Raw genomic sequence first — 26,470 nt, forward strand, 5'->3', positions numbered from 1 at the left:
TCATCAGTCTTAAGACAATTCACAGTGCTCACCATAACACATACCTCCCCAATATCCATCACGCAGCCACCCCATCCTCCCATCCTCCTCTCCCCCAGCAACCCTTAGTTTGTTTCCTGAGATTGAGTCTCTTATGGTTTGTCTCCCTCTCTGGTTTCATCTTGTTTCATTTTTCCTTCCCTTCTCCTATGATCCTTAGTCTTGTTTCTCAAATTCCTCGTATCAGTGAAATCATATGATAATTGTCTTTCTCTGCCTCACCTATGTCGATTAGCATAATGACCTCTAGTTCCATCCACATCATTGTACATGGAAAGATTTCGGTTTTTTGGTTTTTTTGGATGGCTGCATAGTATTCCACTTTGTATATATACCACCTCTTCTTTATCCATTCATCTCTTGATGGATATTGAGGCTCTTTCCATAGTTTGCCTATTGTGGACACTGTTGCTATCAACATTTGGGTGCACATGCCCCTTCGGATCACTACATTTGTATCTTCCAAGTAAATACCCAGTAGTGTGATTGCTGGGTCATAGGGTAGCTCTACTTTCAACTTCTTGAGGAACCTCCGTACTGTATTCCAGAGTGGCCGCACCTGCTTGTATTCCCACCAAGAGTGTAGGAGGGTTCTCCTTTCTCCGCATCCTTGCCAGGTGTGAGGTGACATCTCACTGTGATTTTGATTTGTATTTCCCTGATGCCAAGTGATGCTGAGTACTTTTTCATGTGTCTCTTGGCCATTAGGATGTCTTCTTTGCAGAAATGTCTGTTCATGTCTTCTGCCCATTTCTTGATTGGATTATTTGCTCTTTAGGTGTTGAGTTTGATAAGTACTTTATAGATTTTGGATTCTAGCCCTTTATCTGATAAGTCACTTGCAAATATCTTCTCCCATTCTGTCAGGTGTCTTTTGGTTTTGTTGACTGCTTTCTTTGCTGCACAGAAGCTTTTGATCTTGTTTAAGTCCCAATAGTTCATTTTTGCCCTGGTTTCCCTTGTCTTTGGCAACGTTTCTAGGAAAAAGTTGCTGCAGCTGAGTTCAAAGAGGTTGCTGCCTGGGTTTTCTTCAAAGATTTTGATGGATTCCTATCTCACATTGAGGTTTTTTCATCTGTTTTTAATCTATTTTTGTGTGTGGTATAAGGAAATGGTCGAGTTTCATTCTTCTGCATGTGGCTGTCCAATTTTCCCAACACCATTTGTTGAAGAGACTGTCTTATCCATTGGACATGCTTTCCTGCTTTGTTAAGATTAGTTGACCATAGAGTTAAGGGTCCATTTCTGGGCTCTCTATTCTGTTCCATTGATCTATGTATGTCTGTTTTTGTGCCAGTACCATACTGTCTTGATGATGACAGCTTTGTAATTGAGCTTGAAGTCTGGAATTGTGATGCGACCAGCTTTGCTTTTCTTTATCAACATTTCTCTGGCTATTCAGAGTCTTTTCTGATTCTATATAAATTTTAGGATTATTTGTTCCATTTCTTTGAAAAAAGTTGATGGTATTTTGTATTAAATTTGTAGATTTTCTCTAGGTAGCATAGACATGTTCACAATATTTTTCTTCCAATCCATAAGCATAGAACGTTTTTCTATTTCTTCCTCAATTTCTTTCGTGAGTATAGTTTTCTGAGTACAGGTTCTTTTCCTCTTTGGTTAGATTTATTCCTAGGTATCTTATGGTTTTGGGCACAATTGAAAATGGGATGAACTCCTTAATTTTTCTTCCTTCTGTCTTGTTGTTGGTGTATAGAAATGCAGCTGACTTCTGTGTATTGATTTTATATCCTGACACTTTATACTGCATTCCTATGTGAGTTCTAGAAGTTTTGGGGTGGAGTGTTTTGGGTTTTCCATATAAAGTATCATGTCATTTGTGAAGAATAAGAGTTTGACTTCTTTGCCGATTTGGATGCCTTTCATTTTTTTTGTTGTCTGATTGCCAAGGCTAGGACTTCTAGTACTATGCTAAATAGCAGTGGTGATAGTGGATATCCCTGCCATGTTCCTGATCTTAGGGGAAAAGCTCTCAGTTTTTCCCCATGGAGAATGATATTCGCTGTGGGTTTTTTGTAGACGGCTTTGATGATATTGAGGTATGTACCTCTATCTCTACACTGTGAAGAGTTTTGATCAAGAAAGGATGCTATACTTTGCCAAATGCTTTTTTCTGTGTCTATTGAGAGTATCATGTGGTGGTTCTTTCTTTTATTAATGTATTGTATTACATTGATTGATTTGCGGATGTTGAACCAAACTTGCAGGCCAGGAATAAATCCCACTTGGTTGTGGTAAATAATCCCTTTAATGTACTGTTGGATCCTATTGGCTAGTATTTTGGTGAAAATTTTTGCATCTGTGTTCATCAAGGATATTAGTCCCTAATTCTCCTTTTTTGATGGGGTCTTTGTCTGGTTTTGGGATCAAGGTATTGCTGTCCTCATAAAATGAGTTTGGAAGTTTTCCTTCCATTTCTATTTTTTGGAACAGTTTCAGGAGAATAGGTATTAATTCTTTAAAGGTTTGGTAGAATTCCTTTGAGAAGCCACCTGGCCCCAGGGTCTTGTTTCTTGGGACATTTTTGATGACTGCTTCAATCTCCTTACTGGTTATGGGTCTGTTCAGTTTTTTATTTCTTCCTGGTTCAAGTTTTGGTAGTTTAATATCTCTAGAAATGTATCCATTTCTTCCAGACTGTTAAAATAGCTGGTGTATAATTGCTCATAATATGTTCTTATAATTGTTTGTATTTCTTTTGTGTTGGTTGTGATCTCTCCTCTTTCATTCATGATTTTATTAATTTGAGTCACTTTTCTTCTTGATAAGTTTGGGCAAGGGTTTATCAGTCTTTTTAATTCTTTTAGAGAATCAGCTCCTAGTTCTGTTAATCTGTTTTATTTCTCTTCTCTTGCTGGGTCTAGCCTTTCTTTGCTGTTATTTCTTCAGCTCCTTTAGGTGTAGGGTTAGGTTGTATACTTGAGACCTTTCTTATTTCTTGAGAAAGTCTTCTATTGCTATGTATTTTCCTGTCAGGACTGCCTTTGCTGTGTCACAAAGATATTGAACAGTTGTGTTTTCATTTTCATTTGCTTCCAGGGATTTTTTCAATTCTTCTTTAATTTCCTGGTTGACTCATTCATTGTTTAGTAGGATGCTCTTTAGCCTCCATGAATTTGAGTTCTTTCCAACTTTCCTCTGTGACTAAATTCTAGTTTCAGAGCATTGTGGTCTGAAAATATACAGGGAATGGTCCCAATTTCTTGGTACCAGTTGAGACCTGATTTGTGATTCAGGATGTGATCTATTCTGGATATGTTACAGGTAAACTAGAGAACAATGTGTATTCTGTTGTTTTAGGATGGAATGCTCTGAATATATCTGTGATGTCCATCTGATCCAGTGTGTCATTTAAAGCCTTTATTTCCTTGTTAATCTTTTGCTTAGATGATCTGTCCATTTCAGGAAGTGGAATGTTCAAGTCCCCTACTATTATTGTATTATTGTTGATGTATTTCTTGGATTTTGTTATTAATTGGTTTATATAATTGGCCGCTCCCATGCTAGGGGCCTAGGTATTTAAAATTGTTAGATCTTCTTATTGGACAGACCCTTTAAGTATAAAGTAGTATGATAAGGTGTCCTTCCTCATCATTTTAAATAATCTTTGGCTTAAAATTGAATTTATCTGATAGAAGGATTGCCACCCCAGCTTTCTTTTGATGTCCATTAGCATGGTAAATTGTTTTTCATACCCTCACTTTAAATCTGGAGGTGTCTTTGAATCAAAATGAGTTTTCTGCAGACTGGATATCAATGGGTCTTGTTTTTTTATCCATTCTGATACCCTGTGTCTTTTGATTGAGGTATTTAGCCTATTTACATTCAGGGTAACTATTGAAAGATATGAATTTAGTGCCATTGTAGTGTCTGTAAGGTGACTGTTACAGTATATTGTCTCTGTTAATTTCTTGTCTGTTACCGTTAGGCTCTCTCTTTGCTTAGAGGACCCATTTCAATATTTCCTGTAGGGCTGGTTTGGTGTTTGCAAATTCTTTTAATTTTTGTTTGTCCTGGAAGCTTTTTATCCCTCCTTCTATTTTCAATGACAGCCTAGTTGGATATAGTATTCTTAACTTCATATTTTTCTCATTTAGTGCTCTGAATATATGCCAGTCCTTTCTGGCCTGCCAGGTCAGGTGGATAGGTCTGCTGCCAATCTAATATGTTTACCATTGTTGGATATAGATATCTTGTCCCGAGTTGCTTTCAGGATTTTCTGTTTGTTTCTGAGCTTGTAAGTTTTACTAAGATGACAGGGTGTTGACCTATTTTTATTGATTTTTGGGGGGTGGTTCTCTGTTCCTCCTGGATTTTGATGCTTGTTTTCTTTCCCCAATTAGGGAAGTTCTCTGCTCTAATTTGCTCCAACATACCTTCTGCCCCTCTCTTTCTTCCTCATCTGGGATCCAAATTATTTTTAATATTGTTTGGTATTCTGATATCACTCATCTCTTGAATTCTCCCCTCGTAATCAGCTTCTTTATTCTCCATCATTTGGTCTTCCATATCACTAATTCTCTCTTCTGCCTCATTTGTCCAAGCGGTAAGAGCCTCCATTTTTTATTGCACCGCATTAATAGCTTTTTTAAATTTCAACTTGGTTAGATTTTAGTTATTTCTCCAGAAAGGGATTCTCTGTATGTTCAATGCTTTTCTCAAGCCCAGCTAAATCTTTATAGCTGTCATTCTGAACTCTAGTTTTGATATCTTATAGTGTCCATATTGATTAGGTTCCTGGTAGTCGGTACTGCCTCTTGTTCCTTTTTTGAGGTGAGTTTTTCAGTTTTGTCATTCTGTCCAGAGAAGAACAGATGAGTAAGAGGACAAAATGCTAAAAGGCTAACAAAGACTCCAGGAAAATATACACTTCCAGAAAGTGGTCACTTCTCTGTGCCTAGAATTGGTGCTATTCTCTTTGATCTCCTGTTGAGCTTGTAGGTGTTCAGAATGGTTTGGTAACTATCTAGCTGAATGCCTGGGACTAAACAAAATTTAGGTCCTCTACTCCTCTGCCATCTTGCTCTTCCCCCCTTACCCTTTCTTTTCAGCTTAGAGAAGTCCATTTCTCGTTTTTGTTGTTGTTGTGGTGGTTGTTGTTGTTTTCTATAGCTGGTTTAGTCTTGATGAACTTCCTTAGCTTTTGCTTATCTGGAGAACTCTTTGTATCTCCTTCAGCCCTAAATGTTAGCTACCAAGTAGAGTATTCTTGTTTGCAAGTGTTCTGCTTTCAACCTTTGAATATATTGTGCTACTCTTCTGGCCTGCAATGTTTCTGCTAAAAAATTTGGTGAGTCTTATGGGGGCTCCTTTGTATGTGACAATTTGCTTTTCTCTTGCTGCTTTTAAGATTCTTATCTTTAAACTTTAACATTTTAATTGTAATGTGTCTTGGTGTGAGTCTCTTCGAGTTCATTTTATTTGGAACTCAGTGGGCCTCCTAGATCTGGATGTGTTTCTTTCCCTAAATTAGGGAAGTTTTAAACCATTATTTCTTTACATAAGTTTTCTGTCCCTTACTCTCCCCTCTTCTTCTGCTGGGACTTCTATAATGCAAATGTCAGTCTGCTTCATGGTGTTATGTAAGTCCCTTGAGTTACCTTCACTTCTTAAAATTCTTTTTGCTGCTCTGATGGGGTGAGTTCACTGCCTCATGTTTGAGTTAACTGACCCTTGCTTTTTCATCTAGTTTGCTAGTAAACCCCTCTAGTGTATTTTTTTTAGCTCAATTATTTCGGTTTTTTGTTTTTTGGGTTTTTTTTTTTCAGCTCTGTGACTTCAGTTTGGTTTTTTGTTATATTTTCTATCTCTTCATTGAAGGTGTCATCATGTTCATTCTTCTTCTGAGTTTGGTAAGCATCTTTGATTACTTTGAAATCTTTATCAGATAAATCATTTATCTCTCCTTCACTAAAATTTTATTTTCCTGAGGGTTTCTTTTGTTCTTTCACTTGGCATATTTCATTGTTTTCTCATTTTTTCTTGACTCTTGGTTTTTATGCATTTGAGGAACAGCCACCTCTCCCAGTCTTGAAGAAACACCCTCATGTACTACATGAATGTCATCATTCAGCCTTGCTCTAGCTCTTTGTCTTTCAAACCTGTGTGATTGCCCATGCAGACTATTTTATTTTTAATAGCTCACAGTAGTTGAGGGTGCTCCTAGACCTATCATGTCCCAAAGAATATCAGCACTGAAATTGAGTCTGATTTGCAGTCAGACCCTAAATTACTGGCTGTGGTCCCAAAGTCCTGTGGGACTACATGTGTAAGCCCCAGTGACACTAGAGCCAGCTGACCTGGAGTTATCCACTGGGCAGCAGTTGTAAAAACTGGGGCTTTAGCTGAGTGCAAAAGCTCCTTTCTGGGAGATACCAGGGGGCTGTAGTGGGGCAAAGGGAGAGTGCAAAGATGGTGTCTACCAGTCTCCATTACTTCAGCCTCTAGATGTGTGCCAAACCTGTGGCACACACAGGGGGAGCTTCCCCACAGTCTGAAGCTCCCAACAGGCAAATAGGCTTCTTTCATAGTTGGCTGTTGGTGCAGTGCCTTGGGGAATGCTGACTTGCCAAGAACTCTGATTGTTACAGTCATCTGGGACTCAGGAATACAAGTTTCTCTTGGTCACTAGAGCCAGATAAAGGGGCATTCTCTGGATGGCAGCCCCTAAAACTGGGACACCAGTTGGGTAAGAGCTCTCTTCTGAGAGATACTGGTGTTCTGGAATATACTGGTGCTATGGAATACTTCAGAGTGTGAGGATTACGCTGCCTTCTAATGTCTCTGGAAAGGATTATAGTTGGGTCTTAGATGTGTGTTCAGTTAGAAGCCTGCACCTCTGGCTATAGCTATGATGGTAAGCCAATAGGCCTCTTTCACAGAAAGACAGAGCTCTTGGGCCTATTGCCTCTTACTGTGTCCTAAGGGTGGTAGCTGTTTAAGAACTCTGTCACTGTTGATTACAATCCTGTGGAATCTATGAAAATAAGCCCTGCTGACCACCAGAGTCAGGTGATACAGAGATGTTCCCAGGTAGCATCTGCTAAAACCCGAGTACCAGACAAGGGTATAAAGCTCCTTTCTGGGAGATTCTGGCAAGGGAAGTAGAGGGAGAGTACAGAGATGGTGTCCACTGGCCTTTGTTCCTGGACAGAACTTCCACAGGCCTGTAGGTGGATGTCATATCAGAAGTCTGTCCATGGGACACAGCTCCTGGACAAGTGAGTAAAGACTGTGGATATGTTGCTTTCTGTCAGGGCACTGGGGTGGAGCCTGCCAAGAACTCTCTCTCTGTTACACTCATATGGTACACAGGAATGCAAACCCCCTGGTTTCCAGAGTCTGACAATCAAGGGGTCTTCCCTATGTGGCAACTGCAAAAACCAGTAAAAACTCCCCTCTGAGAGATAATGGTGTTCTGGGGTGCAGAGGGAGAATGTGCAAATGGCATCTGCCAGCTTTCATCCCTGAAGGTATCTCCAGCAGACCCATAGATGTGTACTAATAAGATGCCTCTCAAGCTGATGCTCTAAGACTATCAGATGAGCTTCTTTCACATAGCCTGTCCATTGACTGCTTCTGCTCTGCATCCTAGGGCAGGTGATTCCAAGCATGGGGCCTTTTAAGAGTTGTTTTTACATTCCCTGTAGCCTTGTGAGTACTGAGGTGAGCTTTGTTGGTTTTCAAAGGTCGATTTTTGAGAGCTCACCTTTCAGATGCAGGTCTTAAATGCTGGGATCCCTGAAGTGGGGGGCTTAAACCCTTTGCTCTTCAGGGAGAAGCTGTGGGTTTTTAGTTCCCTCCTGATGATAGTTCCTGGTGCTGGGGGTGGAGTTTATGGTGAGACTGTGTCTTAGCCTCTCTTACCTGCTAAGATACAGGTTTTTTCTTTTGTTTACCTATTACGTAGCACTTGCTTAGCTAGTTTTTAGGGGATTTTTTGTGTTTTTTGGTTTTTATTGAGAAAATTGTTCCATAGACTTGTGTCTGTGAGAGGAGATGTGAGTTTGGGATCTTCCTACATCATCATGTTGAACAAGAAACTCCTTGGATAATTGTAATGGACTAAGAGCAATTTACAATTGTATAGAATTTTGCTACTTCTCCATCTCATTTGGTCCTCACAATACCCTTATATGGAAAAGGCACTATCTATCTTTTCATCTTGCAAATTAGAAAACACAGGTGTAGAGAAGCAGATGACTTGCCAAGGTCTGCAACTAATGAGATAACTGGTGGGAAATTTGGCCCTGATGATTGATCCAGGACTCTTCGCTATAAATCCTGCCTCTTCCTCATTTCAGAGTACTTAGTCATATCAGGCTAATTAGAGGAAGGTTCAGCCCCAAATTCTTAGGTAACAAATGAAAAAATGTCTTTTTAAGATTATTTCTTAGTTGAAGATGAATATCCTATTTGCTCTTTACAAGAACATTCCTTTGGCAACAGCCATATTGAGCATGGTAGCAATATATTCTGAAAAGATTATTAAGTATGCTGCCATTTTGTGTTCAAAAAGTAGGGGAGGAAATTTATATGCAATGATGTGTCGTGTGGCTAGAGGTAAGTAGGAGAAAGGCTTACATGCCATTGTAGGCTCTTTACTATTGCTTGATTGAAAAAAAATAGTGTCATTTTTTAGAAAATTAAATGACAGCAACACTAATGACAAAATAATGGTGAAAATAAGTTTAACTCTATGGCCTTAAAGCAAAATTTCTGAGAGCTTCCTTAGATGGAAGGATCTTTCTGTCAACTTTGCTCTCACATATCATGGGAGACTTGGCAGTATTTTGGCTACTCTCAGGCAAGAGTGAAGGGAAGCATCAGTGGGGAAGAAAAGACCCTTTGAAAAAAGGCAGAATCTTGCCACCAATCATAAAATAATATTTGCATAAAATATGAAATAAGTGTAACAAGAAATAGGTCTTTCAATAGATATTTACCACTCTTGTTAACCTCTGAGGAATTCCCTCATTGGGTTGGGTAATAAGTATTCCAGACTTCTTCCTCATCTACTGTTAAAATCTCTCCCCCTTTTGGGGCGCCTAGGTGGCTCAGTGGGTTAAGCCGCTGCCTTCAGCTCAGGTCATGATCTCAGGGTTCTGGGATCAAGTCCCGCATTGGGCTCTCTGCTCAGCAGGGAGCCTGCTTCCCTCTCTCTCTCTGCCTGCCTCTCCATCTACTTGTGATTTCTCTCTGTCAAATAAATACATTAAAAAAAAAATCTCCCCCTTTGTCATGTAAATTGCTCTGCACTGTATTAAAAGTAAAGACTGCTAAAAGAAAAAATGTCCCTCATTGCCAACCAAAGACCTTCATATCTCTTTATTACTTAAAATGCTGTAGGTCTGGCTCTAAGAGATATCTGGAAATAGAATTTTGATTTGTAAATACGGCAGCTTGAAATGCACCTAAAATACATTTTGATTGAAAGGCAGAATTTCACTTGGCAGAATAGTAAGAGGACATTCAAAGGCAACAAAGAGGATCTGGTTAATAGGGTTAAAACAAATCCTAGCTAGATTTCAGGTCTCCCAAGTCCAGTTCCATCCCCCTTATAGGAATACTATAGGAAGGTACAAGAAGGGGTTAACAACGTTTTGTCATTTAAAGAAAACCTCTGCATAAATAACAGGTTACAGTCTTTTGTCCTGTGATTGTTCATCACTGAATATAATCTTAAAGTCCTATCACTGTCAAAAATAGCAGGGCTGCCATTTTCTCTAGATGCTGAGGAATAGTGGAATTAGTCTGCTATCATTAGAAAGCTTATAAAAACTTCTCTTGGCAGCACATGGGAAGACAAATTAGGGTGTGGATTAGTATCTATGGAGTGTTAAGCTCAAAAACTTCATCACTGGGTATTAGAACAAATTAGTCAATTTCTCATAATGACAACTACATACAACATGTACTCCATAGTATCGTTAGTATACAAAATATAGAACAGATCCTGGTGTCTGAATCAGCCCCAACTAATTTCCAAACCAATCACATTCCGAAGCTGTATCTGGAAAACACCTGGCTGTTCCCCAAAAAGGTAAACACAGAATTACCATATGACTCCTAATGTATACTTAGAATAAATAAAAACAGGTACTCAAATCCTTGTACAGAAACGTTCACAGCACTATTCACAGTAGCTGAAAAGTGAAAACTGCCCAAAAATGCAGCACCGAATAAACAGATAAACAAATTAAAAATATGTACAATGGGATATTATTCAGCTGTAAAAAGGAATTAAGTTAATTATACATGCTACAATATGGATGAACCTCAAAAACATTTAAGAAATGTATAGTATGTATAGTATATTCCATTTATATGAACAAATATGCAGTATAGGTAAATCCATAGCAACAGAATATAGACATGTGGTTGCCAGTTGCTGGGGGAAAGAAGAAATAGGGAGTAAATGGGTAAAGGTTATTATTTTGGTGTGATGAAAATGTTCAAACTAGAATGAAGTGGTTATACAATACTGTGAACTTTACTAAATACCACTGAATTACTCCAAAATGGCGAATTTCAAGTTATATGAATTGTACCTCACTTAAAAGCTTTGTCTTTAATTTAGGCATTAAGTTAAAAGCATTTATAAATGCCCCATTTTTCATGATGAAGTAATTCATTTTAAATCAGTAAAGAATCATTTTATGATATTTCCATTTAAAACATACTATACCCATTCACCAACTTATGGTTCATATGCTGCTTCTCTTAATGAAAATGTAATTTATAACTTCATTTAAAGCACAATCTCTCTCAATTCTGAGTTATTACCCATTTTGTTATAGACCAATAAAAACAGAGTACCTGTTTTAATTTATTCTAGATATAAAGATAACACAACCTGTATTTATTTCCAATTACAATGACACTCATTCAAAAATTCCTGCCATTTTAAAAATGTAACTTCCATCTCTCTCCACAAGACTTATTCAAGTTCCAGAAACCAAAATGCTAAGAAACCATGTTAACTTTTAAAGTGAAACTATAGAGTGAGAAACTATACACTTGACAATATTTTCAAAACCTATTACATGTGGTTATTGTACTATTTGTAAGACATTCAAAAGCAATGGTCCAGACACACAGCAACACTTTAAAAATAATCTTTTTTTTTTTTTTTTTGGATTAGAAACTACCCTCTCCATAGTGCTTGTAAGTGTATCCATCTTTTAAACCTAGCAATCTTAACATATGGAAATCAGCTGAATAAGGTTAATGAATTAAGTTTCTGCTCATATGTAAGTACAAAATATAAATGCTTACACATTATTGTGTTGATTTTCAAATCATTTTAACTTGGGCTCTGGTTTACTCCTGTAATTTTGCTTCTCTATGTTTTGTGCTGATGGAGTACATTCTTACCACCAAAACGCAAAACAGTCTAGTCTTACCATAATTAAGAGCTTCTGGTGCTGTCCATTTAATGGGAATCTGCTTTAAGCCAGAAGATGAATACACTCCCCCATCCTCTTGACGAGACATTCCAAAGTCACTGATTTTCAGAATGTTATTTTCACCTACCAGGCAGTTTCTTGCAGCAAGATCCCTAGGTTACAATAAGACATAGAAAATACCTATTAAAACAAATTGAAAGCTGCTTTCACATTTATGACTTCCACACTTTGCATTTTTACATTTACAGTGTATTTATAATGAGGTTAAGAATGCTTGTGATTTACCAGTCCTTCTCATCTTTTCTGTCATAGGTAAAAATCATCAGTGAGAATATTTGCATAGGAAATAGGCCCCATGCTAATTTTCTAGGCATCACCTATATTCCCATTTAAATAGAAAAACAGATTCTAGGGGTAAGGGAAAAATCACAGAGGAGAGGCTAAGCAAACTTGGCATTATTCCTTATTGGACTGAATTTCCTAGAGCAGCACTGTTTTACATAACTTCTGTGATGATGGAATGTTTTCTATCAGTGCTCTGCTGCCCAACAGGTCATCATTAGCCACGTGTGACTATTACACACTTGGAATGGAGAAATCAGGTGATTGAGAATCTGGATTTTAAAATTTACTTTTCGTTAATTAAATGTAAATAGCTGCATGTCACTAGACAGCCTTTGGCTGTTTTGGCCTCAGAGCTTCCCACAGTGGGGAGAATGGCTGAGGTGCCTGAGAAGCTTACGACTCTTTTTCTATTGCATCTGGGAAAGGCAAAACTGTCTGATCTGGCTCTGCTGGTCTCTCCCACCTTACCTTATTGCACTCTACACAATTTCTAAATTCTACCCATACTGGGCTTCTTTTTGTCCTCAAATTTAATAAAAAAAAAAAACCCTAGCATGACAAGCTTATTTCACTGTAGGGCCTTGCTGTCAGCTGTTCCCTGTGCCTGGAGGGCTTTCTTTCTCGGCTATAGTATAGCTGGCTCACCTTCATTCATTTTTAGCTCAAATACCCTCTTAGAGAAATCTGTCTTGATCATCTCTTTTGCTCACTGCTATCTTCCTTATTAGATAAGGGTGAAGTCCCTACTCTAATTCTAGTGAGAAGCCCTTCAATAATCAAATTCCTATATATACCTAAATGCTTATACATTTTTATATATTTATATATGTATAGAGGAGGAGAGACTATGTATGTGTTTACGAATCTATACATACACACAGAAAATCAGGTATGTCCAATGGGTGTTGGGTATTAAGAAGAAAGTTGTATAAAGCGGGGGGATTACTGCAAGGAATCCCATTTTAGATAGATTGGTACGGAAGGTCTCTTTGATAGTCTGGTATTTGATCAAAGATATGAAGGAAATTAGGAAGCAAGCCATGGGGATATCGTGGAGAAGATAGATTCAAGATAGAAAAAGCAATAGATAAAAAAGACCCTGAAATTGGTACATGCTTGGTATATTTATGGAATGAGTGAGGGGAAGAGAATCGTCAATTTAATCAAAGGGTTAGCCAGGACCAAATAACATTATAGCTTTTTATTAGCACATTCCTTGAATTTTACTCAGATTAAGCTGGAAGGTAACCAGAGAGTTCTGCATACAGGAAAGGGCAGATCCAGAAAGACCACTTGAGACTATTTTAGAAGTCCATGAAAGGCAATAACAGCCTGCACGAAGATGGAGTCAGTCAAATATATTGGTATATATTTGGAAAGTATAATCAATAACATTAGCTGGTAAGATTGGCTGTAGAGTAGGAGAGAAAAAGAATCATGGATGACTCCAAGATATTTTGGCCTGAGCACCTGGAAGGATGGACCTGACATTTATTGAAATAGGAAAGGTTACCCCAAAATTGCTGGAAATGATACAGAAATTCAGACCAAGTCACAGGATATAAAATCAGTGCACAGAAGTTGGTTGCATTTCTATATATTAACAATGAGACAGAAAAAAAGAGAAATCAATTTTGCTCACTGCTTTTTTGCTCACTGCAATTACACCAAAACCCATAAGATACGTAGGAGTAAACCTAACCAAAGAGGTAAAGGAAACTGAAAACTATAGAACTATGAAAGAAATTGAGGAAGACACAAAGAAATGGAAAAAGAGTCCATGCTCATGGATTGGAAGAACAAATGCTGTTAAAATGTCCAAGGTACCCGAAGCAATCTACACATTCGATGCAATCCCTATCAAAATATCATCAACATTTTTCACAGAGCTGGAACAATCCTAAAATTTGTATGGAACCAGAATTGACCCCCTGAGTAGCGAAAGTAATGTTGAAAAAGAAAACCAAAGCTGGAGGCATCACAATTCCAGACTTCAAGCTGTATTTTAAAGCTGTAATCATCAAGACAGTATGGTACTGACACAAAACAGACACATGGATAAGGGAACAGAATGGAGAACCCAGAAATGAACCCCCAACTCTATGGTCAACTAATTTGGCAAAGCAGGAAAGAACATCCAATGGAAAAAAGACTGTTTCTTCAACAAATCGTGTTTGGAAAATTGGACAGCCACATGCAGAAAAATGAAACCGGATCATTTCCTTATACCACACACAAAAATAAACTGGGTAAAGTGCCTAAATGTGAGACAAGAATCCATCTAAATCCTTGAGGAGAACACAGGCAGTAACCTCTTTGACCTTGGCCACAGCAACTTCTTGCTAGACAGGTCTCCAAAGGCAAGGGAAACAAAGGCAAAAACGAGCTTTTGGGACTTCACCAAGATAAAAAACTTTGGCACAGCAAAGGAAACACTTGAAAAAACCAAATGATAACCAATGGAATGGGAGAATATCTTTGCAAATGATAAAGGATTATAAAGAACTTATCAGACTCAACACCCAAAAAACAATCCAGTCAAGAAATGGGCAGAAGACATGGTAAGACATTTCTTCAAAGAAGACAAACAAATGGCAAACAGACACATGAAAAGATGGTCAATATCACTCATTATCAGGTAAATACAAATCAAAACCACAATAAGTTACCATCTCACATGGGTCAGAATGGCTAAAATTAATGACTCAGGAAACAACAGGTGGTGGCAAGGATGCAGAGAAAGGGGAACCCTCTTACACTGTTGGTGGGAATGCAAGCTGATATAGCCACTCTGGAAAACAATATGGAGGTTCCTTAGAAAGTTAAAAATAGAACTACACTATGACTCAGCAATTTCACTACTAGGAATTTGTCCAAAGGATACAAACATAGTGATTTGAGGGGCACATTCACTCCATGTTTATAGCAGCAATGCCCACAATAGCCAAACTATGGAAGAAGCCCATACGTCCATCAACAGATGAATGAATAAAGAGGTGATGTGTGTGCGCGCACACACACACACACACTGGAATATTTCTCTGCCATCAAAAGGTGAAATGTTGCCATTTGCAACAATGTAGATGGAACTAGAGGCCATTATGCTAAGCAAAATAAGTCGGTCAGAGGACAAATATCATATGATTTCATTCCTGTGTAGAATTTAAGAGATGAAACTGATGAACACTGGGGAAGGGAAGGAACAGAATTTAATGATTGATTATTTACATATAATAATAGTAAAATAAATAAAAATAAAGTAAGACAACAACAGGCAAACGAAAAAAGACTATTGACTATAGGGAACAAACTGAGGGTGGTTGGAGGAGTGGTGGATGGGGGAATGGGGTAACTGGATGATGGGCATTAAGGAGGGCATTATATGGTATTATATGGTAGTGATGAGTACCAGGTGTTATATGCAACTGATAAATCACTAAATTCTACCTCTGAAACTAATAATATACTACACAGTAATTAAATTCAATTTAAAGTTTTTTTTTTTAAAATGGAGGTTCGTTGGAGGTTAGAGGAAAAGATTCGTGGAGTTGAGTGGAGGTGGCCACTTGCCTCCCACTGTCCATTTCCTCCATTTTTTTAAAGTAAAATAATCCCAATTTTAGTTGAATATATTACCATCCATCTAAAAACTCCTATACTTCCCAACTTCCCCTGCAACTAGATATGGCCATAATCTAAGTTCTGGACAATGAGATATAAGCAGATGTGTTCAGAATCTCTAGGAAGTTTCTTATACCACCTCACACCTGTCAGAATGGTTAAAATTGACAGCTCAGAAACCACCAGGTGTTGATAAGGATGCAGAGAAAGGGGAAACTTCATGCACTGTTGGTGGGATGCAAACTGGTACAGTCACTCTGGAAAACAGTATGGAGGCTTCTCGAAGAGCTAAAAACTACCCTATGACCCAACAGTTGCCCTACTAGGTATTTACCCAAAGGATTAAAAAAAATACAGATTCAAAGGGACACATACACCCTGATGTTTACAGCAGCATTATCAATAATAACTAAACTATGGAAAGACAAAGGTGTCCAGCAACAGATGAATGGATAAAGAAGATGTAATACACACACACACACACGAATATTACTCAGCCATCAAAAAGAATGAAATTTTGCCATTTGCAACAACGTGGATGGAACTAGAGAGTATTATGCTAAGCAAAATAAAACCATCAGAGAAAGACAAACACCACAGATTTCACTCCTATGTGGAATTTAAGAAGCACAAATGATGAATACAGGGCAAGGGAAGGAAAAATAAAGATAAAAATAGAGAAAGAGGTAAACCATAATTGAGTTTCAATTTATAGGGAACAAACTGAGGGTTGCTGTGGGGTGGGTGGTGGTGGTGGATGGGGGTCTGCTAAATGGATGATGGGCATTAAGGAGGGCACTGGTGATGAGTACTGGGTATTATATGTAAATAATGAATCATCATTAAATTCTATTCCTGAAACCAATATTATAATTAAAAAAAATTTTTTCCCCATTGCATTTCTCCCTCCTGCTAACATAAAGAGAAAGCATACTAAAGTTGGAAAAGCATCAAGACATAAGGGGCTTGGGTGCCTAATGAGTATGCCATACCTGTTCTGGACGGTCTACCTCCTTATCCGTGGACTTTTTGTTATTTTTAATGTATGTTTTCTCATGTGTGTATTTTGTTATAGGCAGTCAAAAGTAATCCAGTATGGGTGGAGGAGGGCCTTGGTTTTAGACAAGTAGAGTTTATTAGATATCCAAGTATAGATGTTGAGTAGGCAACTGGATATATTAGTCTGGAGGTTAGAGCTAAAAGTTGTCAGCTTTCAGATTTGAAGCTATAGAATTACAGAATGCTTTCACCTAGAGAGTGAGTGTAGAAAAGAAATAGAGGTGTTCAGGTACTAAGCCTTAGAGCACACCATCATTTAGTTTCCTGTTCTGTAGTTTCCCCTCTCATTTCTCTTGTTGCTTTCCCCTATGTGGACCCAAATTACACAGTAATACAAGGGAGGCAACATCAGTGTCTGAAACCCAAAAGGAATCACATTTTTGTGAGCTGAGGAATCAGGAAAAGAGGTCCTTGCAAGTGGAGGGAAAATCATGGAGGGGAAATAGCCAGAGAAGGGTTCCATGTTTGAACCCTAGGACCCTTACTGGTTCCATGTTTGAACCCATACAAGTTTCAGCCTAAACACAGAGCTACACATTTGATGGGCAGACCTAAGTCCATTTAGAGAACTAAACTCTCTTAAACCACTTCCCATGTCTCAAAGTAACTCCTGACTGTCTCACACAGGGCACACCAAGACAAAGACTTTGAGAAGTTAACTGTGAGATGAATCACTGTGAGGCAGTGAACCTATATTCTGAACCTAACTGGGTTGACTGTGTGCTAAAACAAACACAAAAGCAATCAGCTACCTCCAGCACCATATAACAGGGACTCAGAGCTTGTACGATGTTACATTCACAACATCTAGGGTACAACTCAAAATTGCTAAACATACAGAAAACAAGAAAAATGTGATCAACTCTAATGGGGAAAACAATCAACAAATACCAACATCATAGTAACCACATATAAAGTGGTTATTACAACTATACTCCATAAAATAAAGGAAAATACTTTTGAAATAGAAAAAAATAATAGAAAAGTCAAGAAATAAAAACTAGAAAAATTATAGAAATAACATACCCCAGCTGAAGAGCACAAAGGAAAATAGAAAAATGTGAAATGAGCATCAGGGACCTATATAATATCAAAAGATTGAAAACACATTACTGGGGTCCCAGAAGTAGAGGAATAAATGAGGCAGAAAATCTGTTTGAAAAAATAATAACTACAGAAGTCCCCAATTTAGTTGTGAGAAGTAAGTTTGCACATTCAAGAATCTCTGTGAACTCCGAACAAGATAAAAATCAAAGAGAGAGAGAAAAAAAAAATCCACTTACGTATATCCCAATTAAGCTGCTAAAATCCATGGAAAAGAAAATGTCTTAAAAGTAGATAAAGAAAATGACACATTTAGTACAGGAAATGATTCAAATAATCACAGATTTCTCAAAAAAAAATGGGGGCAGAAGACAGTGGAATAACATCTTTCATTTGTTAAGATGGCTATTCTTCCCAATTGATCTACAGACTCAATGTATACCCAGTCTGAATTCTAGCAGATATCTCTATCAACTCAGAATTCCATAGTTAGCAAAAATATCCTACAGAAATGAAGGCAGAATAAAGACACTGTCATATGAAAGAAAGCAGGATTAACCGACCAATAGCAGATCTACTCCAGCAGAAATACCAGTAGTATTTCAGCCTAAAAGATGATACCAGAAAGAAATCTGAAACATCAGGACAAAAGGAAGCACAAGAGAAATGATAAATATGTGGGCAAATATAAATGTTTTTCCCTCTTAAGTTCTTTAACATGTGACTGAATATTGAAAATGAGTATTATAGCATTATCTAATCAGGTTTTCAGTGTATGTAAATGTTATACATATGACAACTACCAGATTAGATAAAAATTGAGTGTGAACAAAGGGACCCATATGGTTGCAAATTTTCTACATTTCCCATGAAATGATACAATATTAACTCTAAATAGTTTGTGGAAGTTTAGGTATATGTATTGTATTCTATAAAGCAACTCCTAAAAAAAGATGTAGAGAGATATAGCTAAAAGGTCAAAAGACTAAATTATATAGGATGCTAAAAAATATCAAACATTATATATTCAAAATGTCAAATATTCAAAATATCAGTATCTAGACTATAAAGTGGTTGTTACTACTGATTCTACGGACAGGATAAGATAGAGATGGTTCAGGATTTATAGACAAATACAAATTTGGTTTCAAAAAATATTCCCAAAAAGCAAACTCCAATTCTGAAGGTTTCATTCGTAGGTTTTATACATTCAGGGAAGAAATAACCATGTTATGGGAACTTTTTAAAAAAACAGAGAGTAACTGCCTAACTCACTTGATGAGGCCAGCAGAACTCTAATACAAAACCTGGCAAAGACACTATGAGAGAAATACAGAAAAATACCCTCATGAAGATAGAGCCAAATATTTTAAACAAAATATTAGCAAATCGGAAGTGGGGGAAAGATGGTGGAGAAGTAGGAGACCGTGTTTCAACTGGTCCCCTAAAGTGACCTAATTATCTACCAGAACACTCTGAACACCCATGAAATCAGCTTGGGATGTAGGATTATACACGTATGGATCTCTGCAGGGGCAGAGGACACTAGTGGAGAGGTAAAGTGAAGTGGGGAATACTCCAACTGAAATTGGAGGATAAACAGAATGGGGAGGAACTCACCAGGAGTGACCCATTGGAAAGTAATACCCCTATATGAAAGTGCCCTGTGACTGGGGACCAGCATTAACTTGGAGTCTGGTGACTCCAAGATCTTAAGAGGAAACTGGTGGAATCCGGTGGTCACAGCCACCGCCGGTGATCACCTGGACCAGAGAGAGTGTGGCAGATCCTCCAGTTCCTTGTCCCTGAGCCTCCGGGGTTGTGCAGCTTGCACCACCGCTTGGCTGGGTGCACTCCCATCCCCATATGAGGGAGGCTGGTGTGAGTGCCAGCCTGTGCTCTCTAGACCTACAGCCTTTTACAGTCTGCAAGCACTGCATGACCAGGGTCTGACCCACTCCCTGCTCATGCCTGGGGAAGCTCCGGGCGGGTGCTAGCCAGTGGTCTCTAGGATTGGACCAGGGTCTGGATGCTCCCAGCCTGGGCCTGAAGGAACTCAGCACAATCTCTGGTTGGGATCCTTCCACAGCAACCTGTGCAACCATGAGGTCTGGACCCCAGACAGCAGACCTGGCAAAGACAGCCACCAGAAGCGGGCTCCCTGGACCAATATCATTCACGGTTTTAGTGGCACGGGGGTGCAGAGACAAGCGGGCGCTTTGGGGGACCCCTGAGACGGTGGCTGGGGATGCGCATTGCCTATGGGAGGTTGCATGGTTTAGCAGAGTTTGCAGAGGGGGAGTCTGTGTGTTCTGGACCACCCAAAGGGGAGCAGACTGAGGCTTCTGACGGAGGTCTGGATGCAGTTTGCTTTCCACTAAACCTCCGAAAAGCTGCAAAAAGCCGCCAAAGAACAAAAACCTCCAGAGAACAAAAGCCTGAAAAACAGGTTTCCACGGAACACAACACAGCAGGCCCCTCCCCCAGAAAGCAAGCCAAAAGAACAAGATGACAACCACCACAGGGTCCCCATAAAACTGTAAAACCCCAACATCAGGGGAAACCAGTATATTAAGCTCCTGCTGTTACCCTAAAACCTATATATTTCATAGATACAACTTTATTTTTAATTCGTTCTCACTATTCTTGTACTTTAAAATTTTTTTAACCTACTTACCATTACAACTAGAGGTTTAATACAACAAATTCCATAATAACCTTTTAACTAGAACTTTTTTCATACATATACTGGTGTTTTTCTTTTTCTTTTCTATTTTTTAAAATATTCCTATAGATATGAGCTTCAAGGTAATCTTCATTCCCTAATCAGTACTACCCCTATATATAAACCAGTTTTTATCTCTGGAAAGTTGAGTCCTTTAAAAAGGTATCAAGATTCACCCACGAAGAATCAAAATAACCTTCCTCGCCCACATCCGAGGATTTATAACTACCCTCCCATCTTTTTCCTCTGTCAGTGTTTCTGTGTATTTGTTTTTGTTCTGGTATTATAAGAATCTTATTCTTGAGGTTCATTTTGGCTGGGTTCTTCTTTTTTCTTGTCATTACTTTTGTCAGTCTTTTGTTTGTCTGTTTTTGTTTGTATACCATATAAGTCTTACTTTTGGGGCTCATTCTGGCTGGGTCTTATTTTTTTTTTTTCCTCTGTCTCTCTCTTTCTTTCTCTTTTTTCTTTTTGGTGGTGACTTCTGATTGCTCTGAAGCATTCCAGGGTATACCTTGCCTGGATTGTGGTTGATATATTCAGCTACACATCCCCTCAACCACCTCTCACCAAAATAACTAGGAGTAGGAATACCCAACAGAGGAAAAATTCAGACTGTGCCTTCTCCATCAGAACTATTGGATATGGACATAACCAGTATGTCAGAAAGGGAATTCAGGGTAACAATAATCCAGGCAATGGGTAGGTTGGAGAAAACCATTAGTGACAACATAGAATCTCTAAGGGCAGAGGTGAAATCTGCCCGGAAAGAAGCTAAAAATGCTATCAATGAGACCCAATCTAATCTAAATACTCTAACAGCTAGGGAAACTGAGGCAAAAGACAGAATTAGTGATCTAGAGGACAAACTGATAGAGAAAAAAGGATTAGGAGGAGGCATGGAAGAAACAACTTAGAACCATGAAAACATAATTAGGGAAGTAAATGAAACCATAAACATTCCAACATCAGAATTATTGGGTTCCCTGAGGGGGTGGAGAAAGAAAGAAGACTAGAAGATAGAGTTGAACAAATTCTGGATGAAAATATTCCCAAACTAGGGAATGGAACCAGCATTTGTGTCCTAGAGGCAATGAATCGAGAAAGACCTCAGGCACTTTATGAATCATAATTTTAGACGAGAGCTTCTGAGGGCAACTAGGGGGAAGAGATTCCTTATGTACAGAGGAAGGTCCATCATAATAATGTCAGACCTGTCCACAGAAACCTGACAACCCAGAAGAGGCTGGCAAGACATATTCAGGGCACTAAGTGAGAAGAACCTGGAGCCAAGAATACTTATCCAGCAAGGTTGATATTCTAAATGATTGAAGAGATAAAGAGCTTCCAAGACCGGCAAGGTTTAAAAGACTATGTGATCACCAAGACAGCACTACAAGAAATATTAAGGGGGGTTCTATAAAAGAAGAAATAACCCAAGAGTGACATAGAACAGAAATTTACAGAGACAATCTACAGAAAAAAGGACTTCACAGGCAACATGATGTCAATAAAAACGTATCTTTCAATAATCTCAATGTGAATGGCCTAAATGCTCCCCCCAAATGGCACAGGGTTGCAGACTGGATAAAATGACAGGACCCATCCATAGGTTGTTTACAAGAGTCCCATCTGAAACCTAAAGATAAATCCAGACTGAAAGTGAAGGTATGAAGAAACATCTTTCATGCCAATGGGCCTCAAAAGAAAGCTGGGGTAGTGATTCTCAAATCAGATAAATTAGATTTTAAACTAAAGACTGTAGTCAGAGATAAAGAAGGACACAACATCATTCTTAAAGGATCTACCAAGAAGATCTAAAATTATAAATATTTTTTTTAAAGATTTTATTTATTTATTTGACAGAGAGAGATCACAAGTAGGCAGAGAGGCAGGCAGAGAGAGAGGAAGGGAAGCAGGCTCCCTGCTGAGCAGAGAGCCCGATGCGGGACTCGATCCCAGGACCCTGAGATCATGACCTGAGCCGAAGGCAGCGGCTTAACCCACTGAGCCACCCAGGCGCCCACAATTGTAAATATTTATGCCCCCAATACGGAAGCAGCCAACTACTATAAGCCAACTATTAATCAAGATAAAGAGTCATATTGATATGAATACATTAATAGTAGGGGATCTTAACACGCCACTCTCAGTAACAGGCAGATCATCCAAGTGGAAAATCAATAAAAAAACAAGAGCATTGAATGACACATTGGACCAGGTGGACCTCATAGATATATAAAGAACATTCCACCTTAAACAACAGAATACTCATTCTTCTTGGGCACATATGGAACTTTCTCCAGAATAGATCATATACTGGGTCACAAATCAGGGCTCAACCAATACCAAAAGACTGAAACTATTCCCTGCATATTCTCAGACCACAATGCTTTGAAACTAGAACTCAACCACAAGAAAAAGTTTGGAAGGAATTCAAACACTTGGAAGCTAAAGACCACCCTGCTGAAGAATGTTTGGATCAACCAGGGAATCAAAGAAGACCTTAAACAATTCATGGAAACCAATGAGAATGAAGGCACATCGGTCCAAAACCTATGGGATATGGCAAAGGCAGTCTTAAGAGGGAAATACATAGCTATCCAAGCCTCACTCAAAAAAACTGAAAAATCCAGAATATACCAGCTCTCTTTACACCTTAAAGAACTGGAAAATCAACAACAAATTAAGCCAACCCCATGCACAAGAAAGGAAATAATCAAGATTAGAGCAGAGATCAATGAAATAGAAACTGGAGATACAGTAGAACACATCAATGACACTAGAAGATGGTTTTTTGAAAAAAATCAATAAGATTGATAAACTACTGGCCAAACTAATCCAAAAGAAAAGAGGACCCAAATTAACAAAATTATGAATGAAAAGAGAGCTCACGACTAACACCAAGGAAAAAGAAACAATCATCAGAAATTATTATCAACAGCTATATGGCAATAAGTTAAGCAACCTAGACGAAATGGATGCACTCCTGGAAAGCTATAAACTTCCAAAATTGAATCAGGAAGAAACTGACAACCGAATAGACCAATATCTAGTAACAATATTGAAGCAGTGATCACAAACATCCCAAAAAACAAAAGCCCAGGACCTAACGGATTCCCTGCAGAACTCTACCAAACATTCAAAGAAGAAATAATACCTATTCTCCTGAAGCTGTTTCAAAAAATAGGAACAGAAGGAACACTTCCAGACTCTCTACGAAGCCAGCATTACCCTGCTGCCCAAACCAGGCAAAGACCCCACCAAAAAGGAGAATTTCAGACCAATATCCCTGATGAGTATAGATGCCAAGATTCTCAACAAGATCTTAGCTAATAGGATCCAACAGTACATTACAAAGATTATCCACCATGACCAGGTGGGATTTATCCATGGGATACAAGGGTGGTTGAACATTCGCAAATCAATCAATGTGATAGAATGAATCAATAAGAGAAGAGAGAAGAACCACATAGTCCTCTCAGTTGATGCAGAAAAAGCATCTGATACACCATCCGTTCCTGATTAAAATGCTTCAAAGTATAGGGATGGATAGAAGGAAGTTTATAAAATCTATCTTGAAATAGCCACATATAAATCCTTAAGTTTATAAAATCTATCTATGAAATACCCACAGTGAATATCCTCCTCAATGGGGAAAAGCTGATAGCCTTCCCTTTGAGATCAGGAGCACAACAAGGATGTCCACTCTTGCCATTGTTGTTCAAAAGGTACTAGAATTCCTAGTAACAGCAATCAGAAAACAAAAAGAAATAAAAATATTCAAATTGGCAAAGAAGAAGACAAACTGTCTCTTCACAGATGACATGATACTTTATATGGAAAACCCAAAAGACTCCAGCCCCAAACTACTAGAACTCATACAGCAATTCAGTAATGTGGCAGGATACAAAATCAATTGTACAGAAATCAGTTGCTTTCTTATATACTAACAATGAAAACATAGAAAGGGAAATAATAGAATTAATTCAATTTACTATAGCACCAAGAACCATAAGATACCTAGGAATAAACCTGACCAAAGAAGTAAAGGATCTGTACTCAAGCAACTACAGAACACTCATGAAAGAAATTGAAGAAGACACAAAAAGATGGAAAAACATTCCATGCTCATGGATCGGAAGAATAAATATTGTTAAAAATGTCTATACTGCCTAGAACAATAGTTTCAATGCCATCCTGATCAAAATTCCACCAGAATTTTTCAAAGAGCTAGAACAAAGAATCCTAAAATTTGTATGGAACCAGAAGATATTCCAAATTGCCAAGGAAATGCTGAAAAAGAAAAACAGAACCGGGGGCATCATGTTGCCTGATTTCAAGCTATATAACAAAGCTGTGATCACCAAGATGACATGGTACTGACACAAAAACAAACACACAGACCAGTGGAACAGAGTAGAGAGCCCAGATATGGACCTCCAATGCTATGGTCAAATAATCTTCAATAAAGCAGGAAAAAATATCCAGTGGAAAAAAGTCTCTTCAATAAATGGTGCTGGGAAAATTGGACAGCTATGTATAGAAGAAGGAAACTCAACCATTCTCTTACACCATATACAAAGATAAACTCAAAATGGATAAAAGACCTCAGCATGAGGCAGGAATCTATCAAAATCCTAGAGGACAACATAAGCAGTAACCTATTTGACATAGGCCATAGCAACTTCTTTCAGGACAAGTCTCCAAAGGCAAAGGATACAAAAGTGAAAATGAACTTTTGGGACTTCATCAAGAGCAAAAGCTTCTGCATAGCAAAGGAAACAGTCAACAACATAAAGAGGCAACCCAGGGAATGGGAGAAGATATTTGCAAATGACACTACAGACAAAGGGCTGATATCCAAGATCTATAAAGAACTTCTCAAATTCAACACCCAAAAACCAGATAATCACATCAAAAAATGTGCAGAAGGGTAACTGGGTGGCTCAGTGGGTTAAGCCTCTGCCTTCAGCTCAGATCATGATCTCAGCATCCTGGGATTGAGCCCTGCATCGGGCTCTCTGCTCAGTGGGAAGCCTACTTCCCTCTCTCTCTGCCTGCCTCTCTGCCTACTTGTGATCTGTCAAATATATAAATAAAATCTTTTTTAAAAAAAAAGTGGGCAGAAGACACGAACAAACACTTCTCCAAAGACGACATACAAATGGCTAGCAGACACATGAAAAAATGTTCATCATCACTAGATTTTGATTAAAATCAAAAACCACACTGAGATATCACCTTACACCAGTCAGAATGGCCAAAATTAACAAGACAGGAAACAACAAGTGTTAGAGAGGATGTGGAAAAAGGGGAACCCTCTTACACTGTTGGTGGGAATGCAAGTTGGTGCAGCCACTTTGGAAAACAGTGTGGAGATTCCATAAGAAATTAAAAATAGAGCTATCTTATGACCCTGCAATTGTACTACTACGTATTTACCCCAAAGATACAGATGTAGTGAAAAGAAGGGTCATCTGTACCCCAATGTTCATAGCAGTGATGGCCACAGTCACCAAACTGTGGAAAGAACCAAAATGCCCTTCTACAGACGAATGGATAAAGATATGGTCCATATATACAATGGAATATTATGCCTCCATCAGAAAGGATGAATACCCAACTTTTTTATCAACATGGATGGGACTAGAAGGGATTACGCTGAGTGAAATAAGTCAGTCAGAGAAAGTCAATTATCATATGGTGATACTTACTTGTGGAACATGAGGAATAACACAGAGGACATTGAAAGATGGAGAGAAGTGAGTTGGTGGAAATCGGAGGGGGGGGAGAAAGCATGAGATACTGTGGACTCAGAAACAAACAGGGTTTTGGAGGGGAGGGGAGTGGGGGTTGGGTGAGTCTGGTGATGGATATTAAGGAGGGAACATATTGCATGGAGCACTGGTTGTGGTGCTTAAACAATGAATTTTGGAACACTGAAAAAATCAAATTATATTAAAATATAAAAAATTAAAAAACACAAAATATTAGCAAATCAAATCCAGTAATATATAAAAAGGATAACACATCATGGCCAAGTAGGGCTTATCCAATAATGCAAGGTTGGTATCACATTTGAAAATTAAATCAGTGTAATTCACTAGATTGATAGAATACAGGGAAGAAAACCATTTGATCATTCCAACTGAAGCAAGAAAAACATGTGACAGTATTCGATCTCTGTTAATGATAAAATGCTCAG

At 38.4% G+C, this 26,470-nt stretch overlaps 1 protein-coding gene across 3 annotated transcripts in view; it reads right to left on the reverse strand.

The window, feature by feature from the left end:
- FER (FER tyrosine kinase) overlaps nucleotides 1-26,470 on the reverse strand; it is a 536,624-nt gene that overhangs the window by 21,864 nt on the left and 488,290 nt on the right. For all 3 annotated transcript variants that reach the window (XM_044264382.1, XM_044264368.1, XM_044264376.1), the window contains exon 18: nucleotides 11,466-11,620. In XM_044264382.1, the coding sequence (XP_044120317.1) occupies nucleotides 11,466-11,620 (155 nt within the window). The remainder of the gene's footprint in view (nucleotides 1-11,465; nucleotides 11,621-26,470) is intronic.

This window comes from Neovison vison, chromosome 1 (assembly GCF_020171115.1).
Source record: "Neovison vison isolate M4711 chromosome 1, ASM_NN_V1, whole genome shotgun sequence".
NCBI lineage: Eukaryota > Metazoa > Chordata > Mammalia > Carnivora > Mustelidae > Neogale > Neogale vison.